Source organism: Harpia harpyja, chromosome 4 (genome assembly GCF_026419915.1).
Source record: "Harpia harpyja isolate bHarHar1 chromosome 4, bHarHar1 primary haplotype, whole genome shotgun sequence".
Classification (NCBI taxonomy): Eukaryota; Metazoa; Chordata; class Aves; order Accipitriformes; family Accipitridae; genus Harpia; species Harpia harpyja.
The window spans coordinates 85,796,616-85,810,950 of record NC_068943.1 but is presented as its reverse complement, the minus strand read 5'-3'; the positions used below and the strand labels follow the sequence as shown (position 1 = coordinate 85,810,950).

Sequence of the window (14,335 nt, the reverse complement as noted above, 5' to 3'; positions counted from 1 at the left end):
TGGAGCTGAAGCACAACCCATCTTTGCTGGAGGATCCCAGGAGCTGAGTTTTGGTTTCTCTCTCTCCTGCTCGACCCAGCAGGTGCTGGAGCCTGAAATCCCCCCGGGCACCGCGCTCCCAGGGACGGGTGAGGTGAGGCTCTGCGCCGCTGCCCGGACACGCAGGGATGTTTAATGGCAAAGTAAGCTGACGCAGAGGCAAACTCCTTGGAAACCAGTAGAAATTATTTATTTGGTGCAAGGTAGAAGTCATCGTTTGAGGGGTTTGCTCTGGCCCTTTGCACTGTTCTGTTCTCGAATTTCTTTTACCTCTGTCTACAAGACACACTGTGCGAAAGCTTTTAGAGCTGGTGGGAGGTGATGGACCGTGCTGGTCACAACTGGCAAACCTGAGAGTGCCAAGTTAATTAGCTGCCTTTAGGCATCAAAATAAAATTGGGCTGATTTTTCTCAATCACTGAGGGCTGTCGCTGCGGGGCAGGGAGGACGCGGATGGGGACGATGCTGCTCCCTGAGGGCTTGAGTGGGAGATGTTTTCCGTTTTCCTTCTTTCAGCTGACAAGGGGTTTGCCAGGTCCCATCTCTGCTGGCTTGGGGCGGGGGGGGGGGGGGCAGGTTTTCTGGAACGGTGGATGCCTGTGGGGTATCGGGGTTTCTCCCTGGCAACCTGAGCCCCCTCCAGCCTTTCCTCCTGGGGAAGATGGCAGCTGGGAGCAAGAGGCTGGGCCAGCATCAGGGACCGGCGCGAAAGCCTTCTCTTTATTTCTCCTCTCTAAAGAATTTTATATGTGTATATAAAAAAAAAAACAACCCCCAACCCTAAACTACAAAATGCTGCGGTGGAAGTGGGGGGGAAGCCCCCCCTCCTGCCTGCCTGCCCCAGGAGGCAGCACGGGCAGGCGAAGAGGCTGGAGCGGGACGTGCAGTCGCTGGCTGAGGACGCGGGGGCTTGGGGAGGGGACGCTGCTGCCCCGGCCCTTCCGTGGGGAGCTGAGAGCAGGGGGTTGAAGCGGGGTTCGGCAGCAGAGCGGGGCAGGGCAGGGCTCCAGGGTCTGGCCCTGGCATCCTCGGTCCCGCTCCACGGCAGAGGTATCGTCTGCAGAGCCGGGGGGGGGACGGGCAGCGCGTGGCAACACGGGCGCTGCCGTCCCCGTGGGCTATCGAGACTCCCAAGAACGTGGGTGTTTCCCACCTTCTTGCCTGGGTTTATTAGCTGGGGGTTGGCAAGTTTTCCTGCCCAGGAGGAACACGTCAAAAAACCCTCAGTTAAATAATAGGGGGGAAAAAAATCAAAATATGCCCCCCTGCAGGGCTGGGGAGGGGCAGGGGCAGATTCCCGGGGCAGCCGGTAGGGGAGACCGGCCATGGCATGGCCAGGACGAGTCCTGTCTCCAGGGGAGAGCGGGGTCCGCTCCTCAGAGCTCCTCGTGGATCTTCTCCTGGTCCTCATCCGACTTCAGCTTCAGCTCCTCGGAGGTGATCTTCCCGTCCTGGTTGCGGTCCTGGTTCCTGAACATGTCGGCGATGACTTTCTCTGGGTCGGAGCTGGGCATGAGGCGGCCTTTCCCTTCTGCCACCTGGGTCTTGATGAAGGTAGAGAACTGCAGCGGGGAGAGGGGAGAGAGAGAGAGATGCCGCTTTGCTCCACGCAGCCAGCACGGGGCACGGCCGGGAGCACCACAGCCCACGCTGAGGGCAGCAGCCAGGCAGCAAGGATGGGGCAGGGACACGGGCACGGGCTGCCCTCGGTGTCCCTGCCCGCACCCAGCAGCGATGCTCTGGGCTGGGGTGGTTTTCTTGCACAGCTCTTCAGGCTCCTGAACGCCCGGGGACAGCAGTGCCCTTGGGGTGCTGCTCCCCGGGGTGGGGTTCCCTGCACCCCCATTTCATCCTGGACCCCATAAACCCGCAGTCTGGCGGTGCTCGGGGCCCTCGCTCACCTCGTCAGCGGGGATCTCCCCGTCCTTGTTCAGGTCCATTTGCTCGTAGAGGCTCGCCGGCGGGTCCCCGTGCCAGATGAAGAGGTATCCCTCGGGAACCCCCTCCTCCATGGAGATCAGCTCCACCTCGAAGCGGAGCACGGCGCTGCCTGGCACCCCCCGGGCTGGAAAAACAAGCGAAGGCTGTTGCACCGCTGGGAAGCCCGGCAAAGCACTGGGCTCTGATGGGCAAAAGCCTCCCAGCCCCCAGCCAGGGTGAGGGGGGGGGTGAAGGAGCCCAGCAGCGGTTCAGCAAGGCAGCACCCCCCGTTTGCATTGCACGGGCAGCCGCACGCCGCTCCCCTACCTCCGCTCTCGCCGTGGCCCAGGTGAGGGGGGATGATGAGCACCCGCTTCTCCCCCGCGCACATGTTGAGGAGGCCGGTGTTCAGGCCCTCGATCACCTTGTTGGCCCCCAGAGTCACCTCCTGGGGCTTCTCGTAGTCGTGGCTGCAGGAGGCACAGAGATGACCACACCGATGGCTGAGAAAGCTCCTCGGACCCAGCGGGCAGCCCCGCCATGCCCTGAAATCCCGTGCCTTCCATCCCGCCGTGCCCCAAAACCCCACACCCTCCGTCCTGCCATGCCCTGAAGTTCCACACCCTCCGCGCCACCACACCCCAAAGCCCTGCACCGTCCGTCCCGCCGTGCCCCCAAATCCTGCACCCTCCACCCTGCTGCACAATCCCTGCTGCCAGGCGGCCGACGCTCTGGTGCTGCCCGCTGCAAAGAGCTGATGGTCCCAGCGCTGCTGCGGTGCCCGTCTGCTCCCCAGCTCGGCGCCTGCCAGGATTTGGCCCCGTGAAGGAAAGGTGAGCTCAGGGCAGCCCGCAAGCGAGCAAGCACGCACGAGGAGAAGAGCTTGGTGCCATCCAGCAAGGAGCAGTTGTAGTGGTAGCGGATGAAGTCTCTGTCACGGGTGGTGACGTTGCAGCCCTCAGGACGGTACACGGTCTCGATCTCCACCGGGTCCGCGGGGTTGTGGAAGTCGATGATGTGGACGTCAAAGACGAGCACGGCTGAGCCAGGAATTTTGTTCCCTGGAAGAGGAGGAGGAGGAGAGCTGCTGGAGCGCTGTGGGGCCGGGTAAAGCCTTTCCCTGCTTCTTCCCATGCCCCATGACATGTCCATCCCTCGGAGCCCTGCCTCTGCATGTGTCGGCGTCAGCCGTTCCCCTGCCCACAGTGCCCCCCCGCAACACCCAAAGCCCTGGGGGTGGTGGTGGCCCCCAGGGTGAGGAGCTGGCCCCCGCTTGGCCAGCGCTTTCCCTATGTCAGACCTGCAGTGTGCCGGTGCACAGGGCTGGAGGAGGGGATGCCACAGCCCAGGGCTGCGCTGTGCAGGCGTGCCGGACCCCTGTGGGGCTGCCCTTTACCTGTTCCATTCTCCCCATAGGCCAGGTGTGGGGGGATGATGACCCGGCGCCTCTCTCCCATGCAGACCCCTTGCAGGCCCTGGTCCATGCCGGGGATGATGTAGCCCTTCCCGATGTAGGTGTTGTAGGTGTGATTGCGGGAGTAGCTGCAGCAAGAGAAGCCCCCGGCATCATCATGCAGGAGAGCCTGGCCCGTCAATTCCCCCCACCCACCCCTGCACCCCAACCCGCACCCCTTCTCCCAGCCTCTGCCCTGCTCCCCCTGGAGCCAAACCTTGCTCCTAGGGATGCAGCAAACGGGTATTGTGGTTTTTAGCCTATTTCATGTCCGTTATCGCCCTCTCCTCCACCTCCCCTCCCGGCTGCTGAGCATGGGGCGGGAGAGGACACTGGGGGCTCTCCCCACTCGGCCGCTTCCCCCCCGCACCTGGAGTCGAAGAGCGTCCCGTCCATGAGCGTGCCGTTGTAGTGGTAGCGGACAAAGTCCCCGATCACAGCCCTGCGCTTGCAGGACTCCGGCACCTCCAGGTGCTCCAGGAAGATGCCGTCCTTAGGGTTGTGGAAGTCTACCAGCAGCACGCTGAACACCAGCGACGCCTGCGGTGGGATCACGGTCCCTGGGGAGGGGACACAGGTCAGCCCGGACAAGGGCTGATGCACCGTGGGGAGCTCTGCGTAAAGCCGGGAGGGAAGGGGCCGGGCGTGATGGGGTGATGCCTGACTCACCATAGCCCTTCTCCCCGTATGCAAGGAACGGGGGGATGATGATGCTCCTCTTCTCCCCGGCGCACATGCCCAGCAGCCCCTGGTCCATGCCCTTGATCAGCCAGCCGGCGCCCACGTAGGTGTCATAGGTGCTGTCCTTGCTGTAGCTGGTGGGGAGGAATGAGCAGGGGACGGCTCCGGGGCCACGCCAGCTCCCCCGGCCTGAGCGGTGCCGTGTGGGAGGCTGGTTTGGGGGTCACGGAGCTGCACCGGCCCTGCCGGGGTGTGGGGAGGGAGAGCACAGGGGAGGCTGCTCTGACTGGGGTGCAGCACGGGCCCCCACGTCCTGCCCCAGGCCAGTGTCCCCTGGTCCCTGCCACCCCCGGTGCCCCCAGCCCCAAGGCGGAGGGTGCATCCAAGCTCCAGTGCCCCGTGCCCCGAGGTGAGGGTGCATCCCAGTGCTGGTGCCCCCGTACCTGGAGTCGAAGGGAGTGCCGTCCAGCAGCGTGCCATTGTAGTGGTACCGCACGAAGTCCGAGTTCTCCACCGTGCGGTTGCAGTGCTCCGGTTTGGACAGGGTGGTGATCTGCAGCTTGTCGTTCTTGTTCCAGATATCCAGCATCACGACGTCGAAGTACAAGGTGGCGTCTGGGGGGATCAGCCCCGCTAAAGGGGCGGCAGCGAGGACAGGGCGCCTTAGCTGGGACGGGCACGGGGACCAGGCAAGCCAAGGGCTCTGTCCCCTAAATCCCTCCCGAACCTGCGGCTGCCTGGGGCTGCTGGCCACACGTGCCAGCCCCTGGGAAAGCAGCAGAGCCCTGGGGGTGGCGGGACCCTTCACTCCTGGGGAAGCCTTGCTCAGGCACCACTTGCCCTGGCAATGGAGCCGCCCTTTGCCAGCACCCGCCAGTCGGGCACTGGACCTCTGTCCCCGCTAATGCCAGCCCCGGGGGGTTTGCTCCCTCCGTCCCCCCGCCGTGCCACGGCCCCTTACCCACGCCAATGCTGCCGTAGCCCAGGTGGGGGGGGACGATGAGGTGACGCCGCTCATTCACGCACATGCCCTGCAGCCCCCGGTCCATGCCGGTGATCAGCCGCCCGACGCCCACCACGCCGGCCACCGTGGCCCCTCGGTCGTAGCTGGGGTGAAGGGACAGACCCATCAGCGGTGCGGCAAAGGGCGAAGCCCTCAAAGCTGCTGGTGCTGGCGGTGCTCAATGCCAGCGCCGAGGGCTTGGAGAGCATCCAGAGACAAACCACGAACCCTGCGAACTCCAAGGGATGGTGCGGGGCTCCTGGGTGCCTGCCTGCCACGGTGGCAGAGCCGAGGGATGGGGCTGCCCCCTCCCCGGGCGTGCAGGTAACCCACTGCAGCCAGCGGGTCTCTGTGCTGCAGGCAGAGCCCACAGCTCAAAAACATTGATCCTGACAGGATCAATCCTGCACTGCCTGGGGTGGAGCTGCCTCCCACAGCACCAGTCAGGGCTCTGGCCTGACCCTGCATGCCCAGCGCCCTGGAGGCAGGGGCATGTGGATCGGGCCCTCTGGGTGCAAAGGGGGCAGGTGATGCTTTCAGTTGGGACCGAACCCATCAACACCAGCCCCAGATTTCACCGGGTGAGCTGGGCTGGAGACCGGCAGCTCCCGGGCTTTCTGCTGCTTCCAAATCGTTTTGCATATGGCACATTTGGAGCTTTATGCAGTGAGGAGGAAAGAAGACGTCCCAGGCCTCATTTTTAAACTGCAAATTTGTTTTTATTTTTAAATCTTAAAATACTCCAAGAAGCAACTGGGGCCATTTCAGATAAATTTAAATCCTTTGTCCCCTCTAATGTGCAGCTGATGCTTTCTCCTGGCAGCACACTGCAGTCCTCAGGACAAGGAATTATTTTAGCGGCAAACGTCCCCAGGCTCCCACTGCATTTGGGGTGTGCAGCAGCAGCAGCAGGGGCAGCGGACGGCTCATTTATTTTCTCCCCCAGTCATGCTCGCAAGAAAGATCAGACCCATTTAAGCGGAGCAGAATCCTTTTGCTTTCCAGGGCTCTGAAAAACGCCCATCTGGAAAGTTTTTGTTCCTACGTGGGGCTGAGCCCCAGCACAGCCCACTTTGTTTCTGTCCCTTTGCTGCATCCCTGATTCTCCCCCCTGCTCACGGCGGTGCAAATCAGGGACCGCACCAACAGAAACACTCATTTATAGCCAGCGTGAGCGGAGCAGGATGGATGCAGGGGCCGAGCAAAACCATGCCCGGCCAGCGCGAAGCCTTTTTGGTAATGGACGGGTTTCGCCGCTGCCACGTTTCAAAGTGCTTTAAGTGTTTTCCCTGCCTGTGCAGCACATGCACATACATGTTCTTGAGTGCAAAACGTCTCACTTCGGGCCAAATCCTGTCCGTGCCCGAGACGGGCTTCCCCGTGCCCCGGAGCTGAGGGCTCTGCAGGCTCCCCGGGGTGGGGGGCTGCTGCAACCCCCCAGGGCGGCAGCGCGGCTGCCCGGGCAGGGGCTGCAGCCCCGGGCGGGGGGGGGGCTGCGCTCGGCGGCTCGCTCGGGGCCACGCCGGGGCCCCCGGGGCTGACACGTGTACGGGGCTCCCGGGGCCCCCCCGTCCTCGCCCCCGGCGCCCGCCGAAAGCCCTCCTGGGGCTCCTCGCCTCGCTGCCCCCCCGGCCCTTGGGGGTGCGACGGGGGGACACGCACGGGGGCTGGGGAGGAAGGCATGCAGGGACCCCCCCGCAGCACACGGCTGGCCGGGGCCGCATGCATTCGGTAAAGAGCCGAGGGCTATACCTGGAGTCAAACTTTTTGCCATCTTTAAAGGTCCCATTGTAGTGGTAGCGAATGAAATCCCCCATCTGGACTTCCCGCAGGCAGATTTTGGGGACATAGTATCTGTCTATCACCACGTCTTCCAGGGGGCCGGGGTCGCCCAGCCCCAGGGCCCCCAGGATGCTCAGGAGGAGGACGAGGCAGCCCGGGGACATGGCGCTGGGAGGCTGCGGCCGGCGGAAAGGCTCGGCGGGGGGAAGGCGGAGCGGCGGGGCCGGCCCGGCCGCCCCTTCCCGTGGGATGCGGGCCCAGCCCCGGCCGAGCTGGAATTTCTGTACACGTGTACCCCGGGCCTGGCGCGCCCGCCCCGCTCCCACCGCCAGTCGCCCCGCGGCATCGCCGGGGCAAGTTCTCTCCCGGCGGCGGCAGCGGGGCCCGGCGGGAGAAGCCGCAGCATCAAAGCTCCACGTCGGGAGGGTTGCTTTTTTTTTTTTTCCCTTCCCCCAATTTCTTTTTTTTTTTTTTTTTTTTTCTGGGCAGTTCCTTCTGCGAAGGAAAAAGCCGAAGGGAGCTATTTGGAAGCAAGTTTGTGCAGCTGGAGGTCCCATCCCGGCCCCGCTCGCCCCGGGTCCTAGCGCTGGCTGCGCTCCTGCCGCGGCCCGGTTATCGCTCCCGCGGCCCAGGATGCTGCTACCCAGCCCCCAGCAGCTCGGCAGAGTAAATACAAGGAATTAGGCGTTTTAATAACATTTACTGCTCTTCAGTCTGCTGCTGACAGATCTTCTACTGAAAGGCAATGATTAACAATGTGAAACTACCCCTCTAACGGTCTTACACAAATGGGAACGGCACTAAATGTACACGTACGTGTTGCCCACGCATCCCTGCTCCCCCAAACCCGTCGGCAAGAGACAGGCACCGCGGTGAGAGCCCTTGGCAAGTCCCGGGTGGGAGATACGACAGGCCGTAACCCCAAACTGAAACCGGGCTTCTCTGAGGCACAGTGCTACTGGTGAGAGCAAAAGCCCAAGCAAAGCGCTATCTGCTCCCTCAAGCCCGGACCCGGGGTGCTCTGCAGCTCCCCAACACACCGTGCCGGGGCTGAGCAACCTCAGCACCTCTCAGAGTAGCTTGGGGGGACTCGGGGCTCTTCCCATGGCACTGTGGGGTCAGGGCCTGACTCTGGGGCAAGTGAGCACTTACTTTGGGGCGATGGCATCCCAGCCTGCGAGCTACCGAGCTGCTTGTCTGCAGGGAGGTGCTGGGCACTGCTAACGGCCTCTGCTCCGCAAGAAGAAACCTCAGCAGTGCCCTGGCTCCTGCCCTGCGCTGTGACATCCCTCAGCACCACTGTCCAGCCAGCAACAAAGCGCTGGGCTTGGGCTGGGGCCAGCGTGGCCGTGCCGAGGCCTGGCGCGGTGCAGCCCTGAGGCCTGGGATCTGGCACGGCGCAGGGTGTGCGGCCTCCAGCTTGGCACCAGCCGGCAGCAAGAGCAGCTCCGGGCACAGGCGGGATGGAGGGTCTGGCCAGCGGCCCCAGGGCAGCGCAGTGTGGCACAGGCTGCGCTCCCCGGGGCTGCGGCACAGGGTGCACCCCCACCCCCCTCCCCATCCCCACCCTCCCCGCTCTGCAGCGTGCAGCGCCGAGCACATCCCCGGGGCCGCGCAGCCCCCGAGCGCATCCTTCGGAGCCCGCAGCGCGGGGCCCCCCCCGAGAGCGCGGGGTGACTCCCCGCAAGCTGGGGCACCGAGCCCGCGGCGGGGAGAGCGCAGCCCCGCGCACCCACGCACCCACCCACACGCGAGCGCACCGCGGAGCGCGCAGGAGCGCGCAGGGGTGCGCAGCACCGCGCACCGCGCCCCCCCCGAGCGCACCCCGCGGGCGCTGCGCCAGCCGCGCAGAGCCGCACTAAGACCCTGCGCGCCCGCCGCGCACCGCCCCTTCCCCGCCGCCCGCCCCCCTGCGCGGAGCGGTGCGCGGGGCTGCGCGGGCAGTGCGCGGCGGCGGAGGAGGCGGCGGGGATGGGCGGCGCGGCGCCGGCGCTGCCGCCGCCGCTGCTGCTGCTGCTGCTGCTGGCGGCGGCGGGGCTGTGCGGGGCGCAGTACGAGGAGTACAGCGTGCGCGGGTTCCCCGCGGCCGCGCTGGAGCCGCTGCAGCGCGCCTACGCGCGGGCGCTGGCGCAGTACGCGGGGGCGCAGTGGGCGGAGAGCGCCCGGGCGTTGGAGGCCAGCCTGCGCCTCCACCGCCTGCTGCGCGACAGCGAAGCCCACTGCCACCGCCGCTGCGCCGCGCCCGCGGAGGGGGACCCCGCGCGGGGGGACCCCGCGGAGGGGGAGCCCGCGGAGTGGGAGTGGGAGAGGGAGATGCAGCTCTTCGGGCGGCTGCTGCGCCGGGCAGGCTGCTTGCGCGCCTGCAAGCGCGACCTGCCCGTCTTCCAGCTGCGCTACCCCCCCGCGCAGACGCTGCGCGACTTCCAGCGCCGCCTGCCCTACCAGTACCTGCACTACGCGCTCTTCAAGGTGAGGCGGCCCCGCGGGCGCGCAAATGCCGCGCAACGTGGCTCGTGGCGGGGGGGGGTGGGGAGCGGGGGGCGTCCCGTGCCTCCGTCCTGCACCGCTCCGGGCTGCGCCTCCTTTTCCACCCGCCGTCCTGAGCCCCTCCGCTCTGCGCACCCCCACCCCCCCCCAGCACACCCCCATCCCCTGTCTCATCCTGCACCCCTGTCCTGTGCCCCTTGTCCTATTCCTCCTCTGCGACACCCCCATCCCGCATCCCCATCCTACGCCACCAGCCTGCAGCCCCTCATCTGCACCCCCTGAACCCTGCTCCCCTCTGTCCTGCACCCTGCTGCCATGTGCTTTCCCATCCTGCACCCCCCCTTCCCGCACTCCCCATCTGGCATCCCCCCCGCCCCCGCTCCTCCATCCTGCCCCTGCACTGTGGCACGTCAGCATCATCTGGGATGCATCAGGCAGGACGTGAGGGGTGCACCCGGGACTGGGGGCCGCCATGGTTGTGTCCCCGCACCCCACCTTGTCTTGCCCTGGTCACCCAAGGTCCCCCTGGCCAGGCAGAGCGTTGCCTGGGGAGGGGGACGTAGGGGCTGGCCCAACCGAGAGGCTGGAGTTGGCGGGTCCGGTGCCACCGTGATTGCTGCAGGACACGTGCCTGGATGCTCAATCAGGGAGAAGCGCTTTCTCAGGCTCACGGTGCAGACGTGGAGGAGATTTCATAAGGGATCGCCCTGGGGTGACCCTCACTTGGCCAAAGCTGCTCTGGCAGGGGATGCTCCCCTCCCCAGGCATCGGTGCTGGTTGGGGTCCCAAGCTGCGCTGCTGGCCAGCTGCCGGTGCGGATGCTGCTTTAGCGCTTAGCGCTCCTGCCCCGCTCACCTGGCAGTGGTGAGGGACAGCCTGGCCTAGATCCTTAATGCCTTTTCCTCTTGCTCGCTGTGGCCAAAACCCATTTCATGGACAATTCGTTCAACCCCCCCAATCTCACTCCCCTGAAGTTGCAACCTGAGAGCTCATAAAGCAGCGGGGGAGCGGGGGCAGCTCGCCCGGGGTGGTGGCAGTGCCCAAGATAAGCGGATGCGTGGCTCAAACCCACACCATGTGGATCACTCCTGGCTGGATGTGGGGGTCCAGGAGGGGCTGAGCTGTCCCCACGCCCACAACGGGCACAGAGGGGGAGGTCGGTGTGGCTGGATTTATCTGCATTGTCCGTGGTCCCGCATCCTGTCTGTCCATCGCTGCCAGCGGATGATTGGGCTCGGGGCTGGCACTGTGGGTGCCGGGCTGTTCCCTCCCGAGGACCAGCCTTCTGCCCTGCAGCCCCGGGGTCTGGCTGGGTGCTGAGCCCCCCGCAGCCGCAGCGTCGTCCCTGGCTGCCCCCACGGCAGGCTGCGGCACCAACTCTTCCTCCCTCCCCAGTCAAATAAGATTGAGAAAGCGGTGTCCGCTGCCCACACCTTCCTGCAGAAGAACCCCAAGCACGAGATGACCTTGAAGTACCTGAACTATTACAGGACAATGCTGGACGTGGACGAATACCTGGTCGACCTGGAGGCTCAGCCCTACGAGGTGAGGAGGGGACGGGGCTGGGGCAGGAGAGGGCCTCCCCGGGGCTCAGTGCGCGCCTGGCTGCCAAAGCCTGGTCCTGCCAAACCCCGAGGGAAGCGGCTCTCCCTCGCTGAGCCCTGGTCGCTCACCTCCTGCCCCCAAAAGAGCATCTCTGGGGGGCCCGTGCTGAGGACGGAGCCGCCTCGGGGAGAGTGGGGCAGGTCAGTGCTGCTGGAGGGCAGAGCTGGGCTGTGGTGCCTGGCGAGGAGGTGAGCGGTGCCCACTTGGTCCCCGGCAGCCGATATTCGTGCGGTCGGTGAAGCTGTACAACAACGGGGATTTCCGGAGCAGCGCGGCCGACATGGAGCAGGCGCTGACTGAGTACTACAAGGCATACGAGGACTGCCTGGCTGGCTGCGAGGGTGCCTATGAGCTGCAGGAATTCAAGGACTTCTACCCTGCCATCGCAGGTGACCGGGCAGGGGACTGGGGGCCGGCAGGCTTGGGGGGGCGGGGGGGGGGGCACAGCACCTGACGCCTCTCCCCAGACCACTTCGTGAGCGTGCTGCAGTGCAAGGTGGACTGCGAGACTGAGCTCACCCCCAATGTGGGCGGCTACTTCGTGGAGAAGTTTGTGGCCACCATGTACCACTACCTGCAGTTCGCCTACTACAAGCGTGAGTGCCGGCGGGAGCAGGGGACTGTGGCCCCGGGGCACCCCAGGGTGCTGTGGGCCCCTAGGCAGGGAGTCGCCCCCCCCACGCATCACCCGGCGCTGCTCCCCACAGTGAACGACGTGCGGGACGCGGTGCGCAGCGTCTCCAGCTACATGCTCTTCGACCCTGATGATGCCGTGATGCAGCAGAACCTGGTCTACTACCGCTTCCACCGTGAGCGCTGGCGCCTGCAGGAGGAGGACTTTGAGCCCCGGCCGGTGAGGACCCCCCAGACCCCCGTCCCGTGGCTCTGCTGGCAGCAGAGGGGCTGACGCAGCCCCCGCTCCCTCCCCGTGCCCAGGAAGCCGTGCGCTACCACAACCAGACGGCCGCCCAGAAGAAGATGCTGGACTTCGCCAGGCAGTACCTGCAGGCTGACGACGAGGTAAATGACGGCCCCGGTGTGGGTGCAGCCGGGTGCTTCTGGGGGTGCCGGGTGGTGCGGGTGAGTGCTGGGGGTACCCCAGGGCAGGGCCCTTCCTTGGGCGGGGGGTCCGACCCCCAAACCAGCCCTGGAGAAGAGGCTGCGGACGGGGCCGCTGAGCCCCGCTGCCTCCTCCTGCCCGTCCCGTGCTGCAGATGGAGGTGGACGGCGGCGAGGAGACAGAGGCACGGAACCTGCCCTCCGACGGCGAATTCGAGGGCGAAGGCGACTACGAGGAGGGCTTCTTCGCAGAGTGGTGGCAGGAGCCCAAGACCAAGGGGGACAAAGCCGACCAAGGTTCCTGATGCCAGGGGCCGTGCCGCGGGGTGGGGGGTGGCTGCTGCCAGCGCCCCGGTGCCACCGAGCCCTCCTTGTTTGCAGAGACCCTGCGATGAGCCAGGCGGAGGGGCGCCCGGCCCCGACAGAGCTGGACGGCGGTGGCCCTGCGACGCCATCCCGGGGACGCCGGGCTTTGGGCTCCTGCCAACCGTCGCACAGAAACTTGGGCTCGCGGGGAAGGGCTGATCCTGCCCGGTGCCCTGCGGCAGGGCTGCATTTGCCGTCTGGACATCTGCTGCTCTGAGTGCAGCCCAATTCCCGTTGGTGGAGCATCAGCACTGCCAAACCTCCCTGCCTGCCCGGGAGCTCCCCCGGGACCACCCCTGTCCCCGATGTCCCCAAGAGCCCTGCCCAGCGGCAGTGCCCCGCAGCACTGGGGGGTACTGTGTCCCTCAGCTCCTCCCCAGGACCTGCGGATGGTGTGCCAGGACCGACCCCCATCTTGTCTCGAGGGGTTTGAAGGGCTGCCCCTGCTCTGGGAGCAACACACGGTGCTGCCGGAGCCGGGCGTGCGTGCCGATCCTGCCCCTCCTCAGGGCTCCCCGGGGCTTCTACCCTGGTGCCTCCAGCCTCCCAGCCCACCAGCCAGCCCCCTTCGGAGCCCACGGCCTGGTGCTACAACGGGGCTCCCGGTGTGCCGGCGTCCCCATGCTGCCGCGTGGCTGCAGCTTGGCGAGGCTGCGTTGCCCGTGCCCTGCGTGTGCCTTGAATTTCTGCCACACCAGCCCTCTGTAGCCTTAAGCTCCGTTAATTTAATACTTCCCGACTTGCACAGTCGCTTTCTTTTTTTATATTTACTGGTGCTGAACTTTTAATAAAATCTGGACTGGTCTTTTCATGGCTGCCTCCGCCTCGGGGCTCCCTGGGGCTAAGGTGTGTGAGCTGGATGCTTGGGCTGGGAGAGGCCCTGCTGTGGGAGGGGGAGGGACGGGTTGGGGGGCTGGATGCCCCCATAAAGTGGGGGACACCCCACAGGGGGCTGAGGGGGGGGTTGTGGGGCTGGGGAACCTTGAAGGCCATGAGAGCAGCTAGGCTCTTGTGGGGCTGGGGGGTCCCTGAGGGGGCCACAACCACGCTGGGATCCTTACGGGGATGTGGGACCCCCCGTTGTGCAGGAAAAGCTGCCAGGTGGTATGAGGGGGCTGCAGGGGGGGGTTGGGGGGCAGCATGCCTCACCCCAATACGGGTGTTTGGGGTGTGATGTGCATCGTCCTGCTGCTTGTCCGGAGGGTGCAGCCTGCGTTCCCCGATGCGGGTCCAGGGCGGCAAGGTGGGACGACCCCCTCCCGCCGGCGTCGGCGCATTTTGGAGCCCGTTTCGGAGGCTGCCATCGCTGCGGACAGGCCTGCGCCTGCCCTGGGCACGGGGCGTCGGGCAGCGTGCGGCCGCCTCGCTCCTCCCTGCCGCGCCGGGTGCGTTCCTGCTCCCCATGGAAGTTGGCTGCGAGGACTGAAACCGAGAGAGGCTGAATCACGGCGTTCGCCCTGGGGGAGGGAAGGGAAGGGAAGGGAAGGAAGGGGGCGGCGGGGAGGCTGCCAGCACCCCACCCTGCCCTGCCTTGGAGCTCCCATTTACCAGGGCTTTCCCAGCTCTGCCCTCCCTGCGTGGAGCCGGGCACTGGGACAGGGGATGGGGCTGAGCCCCCAGACCTGTGGGCAGGGCTCGGGGCTCGGGGCAGAGCTAAGGGGAGGCAGTCCTGGCGGCGGGAGCAGCCCGTTGCATCTCTGTCCAGGGCAGGGCTGTCCTGTCCCCCAAGAAGGAATGGGGTTTGTCACCGATGGGTCATGGCCACCCTCGGGAGGGGAGCACCGGCCTGGCGGGGTGCGGCCGGCGGCACTTGCACCTGGATCAGCGGGAAGCACTCAGCCCAGTGCACTGGCGTGGCGGCACGGGAAGCAAAGGCTTGTTTATCGTCCCAACAAGCCGGGTGAGGGTGGCACAGGGCCCACGGGGCCTCCGCCCTGCTC

The 14,335-nt window shown here is 65.9% G+C and overlaps 2 protein-coding genes across 2 annotated transcripts; one reads left to right on the top strand and one right to left on the bottom strand.

Annotated features, from left to right (window-relative positions):
• Positions 1-212: 212 nt before the first annotated feature.
• Positions 213-7,140, bottom strand: FKBP10 (FKBP prolyl isomerase 10). Its single transcript, XM_052785521.1, has 10 exons — positions 6,849-7,140; positions 5,055-5,200; positions 4,537-4,726; positions 4,082-4,227; positions 3,783-3,972; positions 3,356-3,501; positions 2,831-3,020; positions 2,287-2,429; positions 1,941-2,104; positions 213-1,601 (listed from the first exon to the last, which is right to left on the bottom strand). The coding sequence occupies exons 1-10, from the start codon at positions 7,040-7,042 to the stop codon at positions 1,416-1,418; spliced, it is 1,695 nt and encodes a 564-aa protein (XP_052641481.1). The 5' UTR covers positions 7,043-7,140; the 3' UTR covers positions 213-1,415.
• Positions 7,141-8,815: 1,675 nt separating this feature from the next.
• P3H4 (prolyl 3-hydroxylase family member 4 (inactive)) lies at positions 8,816-13,206 on the top strand. The gene is made up of 8 exons (XM_052785527.1): positions 8,816-9,347; positions 10,761-10,910; positions 11,188-11,359; positions 11,438-11,566; positions 11,678-11,823; positions 11,907-11,990; positions 12,185-12,326; positions 12,411-13,206. Exons 1-8 carry the CDS (start codon positions 8,850-8,852, stop codon positions 12,422-12,424), a joined length of 1,335 nt encoding a protein of 444 aa, XP_052641487.1. The 5' UTR covers positions 8,816-8,849; the 3' UTR covers positions 12,425-13,206.
• The last annotated feature ends 1,129 nt before the right edge of the window (positions 13,207-14,335 follow it).

Bases quoted from the DNA above. Each gene is read 5' to 3' on its own strand.
- P3H4 (XM_052785527.1), top strand. From the start codon at position 8,850: ATGGGCGGCGCGGCGCCGGCGCTGCCGCCGCCGCTGCTGCTGCTGCTG. The intron at 9,348-10,760 runs GTGAGGCGGCCC...CTCCCTCCCCAG, and splicing joins TGCACTACGCGCTCTTCAAG to TCAAATAAGATTGAGAAAGC. The intron at 10,911-11,187 runs GTGAGGAGGGGA...GGTCCCCGGCAG, and splicing joins TGGAGGCTCAGCCCTACGAG to CCGATATTCGTGCGGTCGGT.
- FKBP10 (XM_052785521.1), bottom strand. From the start codon at position 7,042: ATGTCCCCGGGCTGCCTCGTCCTCCTCCTGAGCATCCTGGGGGCCCTG. The intron at 4,727-5,054 runs GTAAGGGGCCGT...CCGCCCCTTTAG, and splicing joins CTACGGCAGCATTGGCGTGG to CGGGGCTGATCCCCCCAGAC. The intron at 3,973-4,081 runs GTGAGTCAGGCA...TCCCCTCCCCAG, and splicing joins ATACGGGGAGAAGGGCTATG to GGACCGTGATCCCACCGCAG.